Source organism: Hemitrygon akajei, chromosome 32 (assembly GCF_048418815.1).
Source record: "Hemitrygon akajei chromosome 32, sHemAka1.3, whole genome shotgun sequence".
Taxonomy (NCBI): domain Eukaryota; kingdom Metazoa; phylum Chordata; class Chondrichthyes; order Myliobatiformes; family Dasyatidae; genus Hemitrygon; species Hemitrygon akajei.
This window is the reverse complement of record NC_133155.1, coordinates 28,561,737-28,563,247: the sequence shown is the minus strand read 5'-3', so window position 1 is coordinate 28,563,247 and position 1,511 is coordinate 28,561,737. Positions and strand designations below refer to the sequence as shown.

General features: G+C 46.6%; 1 protein-coding gene across 1 annotated transcript; it reads right to left on the bottom strand.

The window, feature by feature from the left end:
• Nucleotides 1-261: 261 nt before the first annotated feature.
• On the bottom strand, nucleotides 262-1,287 carry LOC140719755 (zona pellucida-binding protein 1-like). Its single transcript, XM_073034601.1, has one exon. The coding sequence runs from the start codon at nucleotides 1,285-1,287 to the stop codon at nucleotides 262-264; it is 1,026 nt and encodes a 341-aa protein (XP_072890702.1).
• Between the last annotated feature and the right edge of the window lie 224 nt (nucleotides 1,288-1,511).

Genomic DNA, 1,511 nt, shown 5'->3' with positions numbered 1-1,511 from the left:
ATAAACATAAATTCATATCAATTTCTCTTTAAAATAAATTCGCTCCCCTCTTCCGCCCCAGTATGGAATCCTACAACAGACCTTATGGAAGCAAGCAACTTGCACATGTTACTTTTATTGAAAATACAGCATGCCACCTTTCCGTACTCATGGCCCGGGTCTTTTTTTCCTGATCCTTGCTTGTCCAAAGTTTTTTTTAAGTAGTCATCTCTAATGACTGGGCAAGTTTTTAATGATACCCAAAGTGCATTGGAAAATCACTCAATCCATGTCACAGTCAGACTCTCCGTAATGAATGGCTTCACTGCATGGCAGGCAGCTCACGTGATAGCCAGTACCATAGGTGCCCGGGCTGCAGACCACGCAGCACTCTGGGCACATTGGGTGCTTCTTGTGGTCCTTGCCAAAGCCAGGCTTGCAGCGGTCGACACGGATCACCTGCAGTGTCCCGTCAATGTAGTAGACGAAAGGCAGCAGGCCGAAGATCTCGCGGTACGTTTCTGCTTGCTTGGTGAAGAAGGTCTCCACCCTGTGCCGCGCTTTCTCCAGCCGGAAGTTGTGATCACACTCCCTCAAGCTCTTTTCGCAGATGCTGGCTAACTTCCCCATGTCAAGATGCAGCTTGAGGGTGAGAAACAGCTCGTATTGTATGCCAGCCAAAGGCACTTTGAGTGTGTGGCACCTTGACTTATGAATGCTAATTGTATAGGCCAAGTCTGTGGTCAGCTGGTTCAGAGCGGTAATCAACCTCTTTAAGAAAAGGCTATTGTATGTATTGTGACAGTCTGCTGCGTGATACTGAGCCTGAAATTCATAGGTATAGTCAGGGTCCACGTAAGCGTACAAGACATATTTAAGATCCAAGGACTGCAATGACTTAGTACCGGTACTGTAGAAATATATAGTGCATTCATATACTCCTGATAATTCCTTATGGAAGTTTTCAATGATCAGTGTCCCTGTGAGTGATATTTTCACATCTGCTCTGTTGGAAAGTCGCATCCCCCTTGGTCCTTGCCAGCTGAAGTTGGGGTCCATCAGTTCCATGCTCCGGAGCTGTGGTGTTGCGCAAAGAATTGGTGGGCTACTGTTGTGTACCTTGATGTAGACTTTCACGGGACTGTCCTCAGAGCCAATCACTTCTTGTTCCAAGGAGTGGTCATCCAGCAGTGGGCTTCTTGTGAAGTGATTTGCTCGCTGCCGTACTTCACTGGTGTGGACAGTCATTCTCAGCAAGACTCCTAAAATTACCCCATACGCAAAGAGGTATTTGAGGGTGGGAGTCATTTCCTCCTTTCACCATCCTGCCTTCCCTTTGCCGCCACCGTCCCTGCAGGTGATTCATGAACCGATTTTCTGATTTCAACGTCTTCCCTTTGTCACAATTACCACAACTGTGAAGTCATCATCTGAGCTTCAATCACCTTGTGACATCAAATGACTGTCATAGTCATGGCTGAATTCTGAAGCTATTGAGGATTAGAATTGTCCCACTTTTGCCAAGTTTTCAG

What these genes read in the sequence shown, in the direction of transcription:
- LOC140719755 (XM_073034601.1), bottom strand. Translation starts at nt 1,287, where the DNA reads ATGACTCCCACCCTCAAATACCTCTTTGCGTATGGGGTAATTTTAGGA.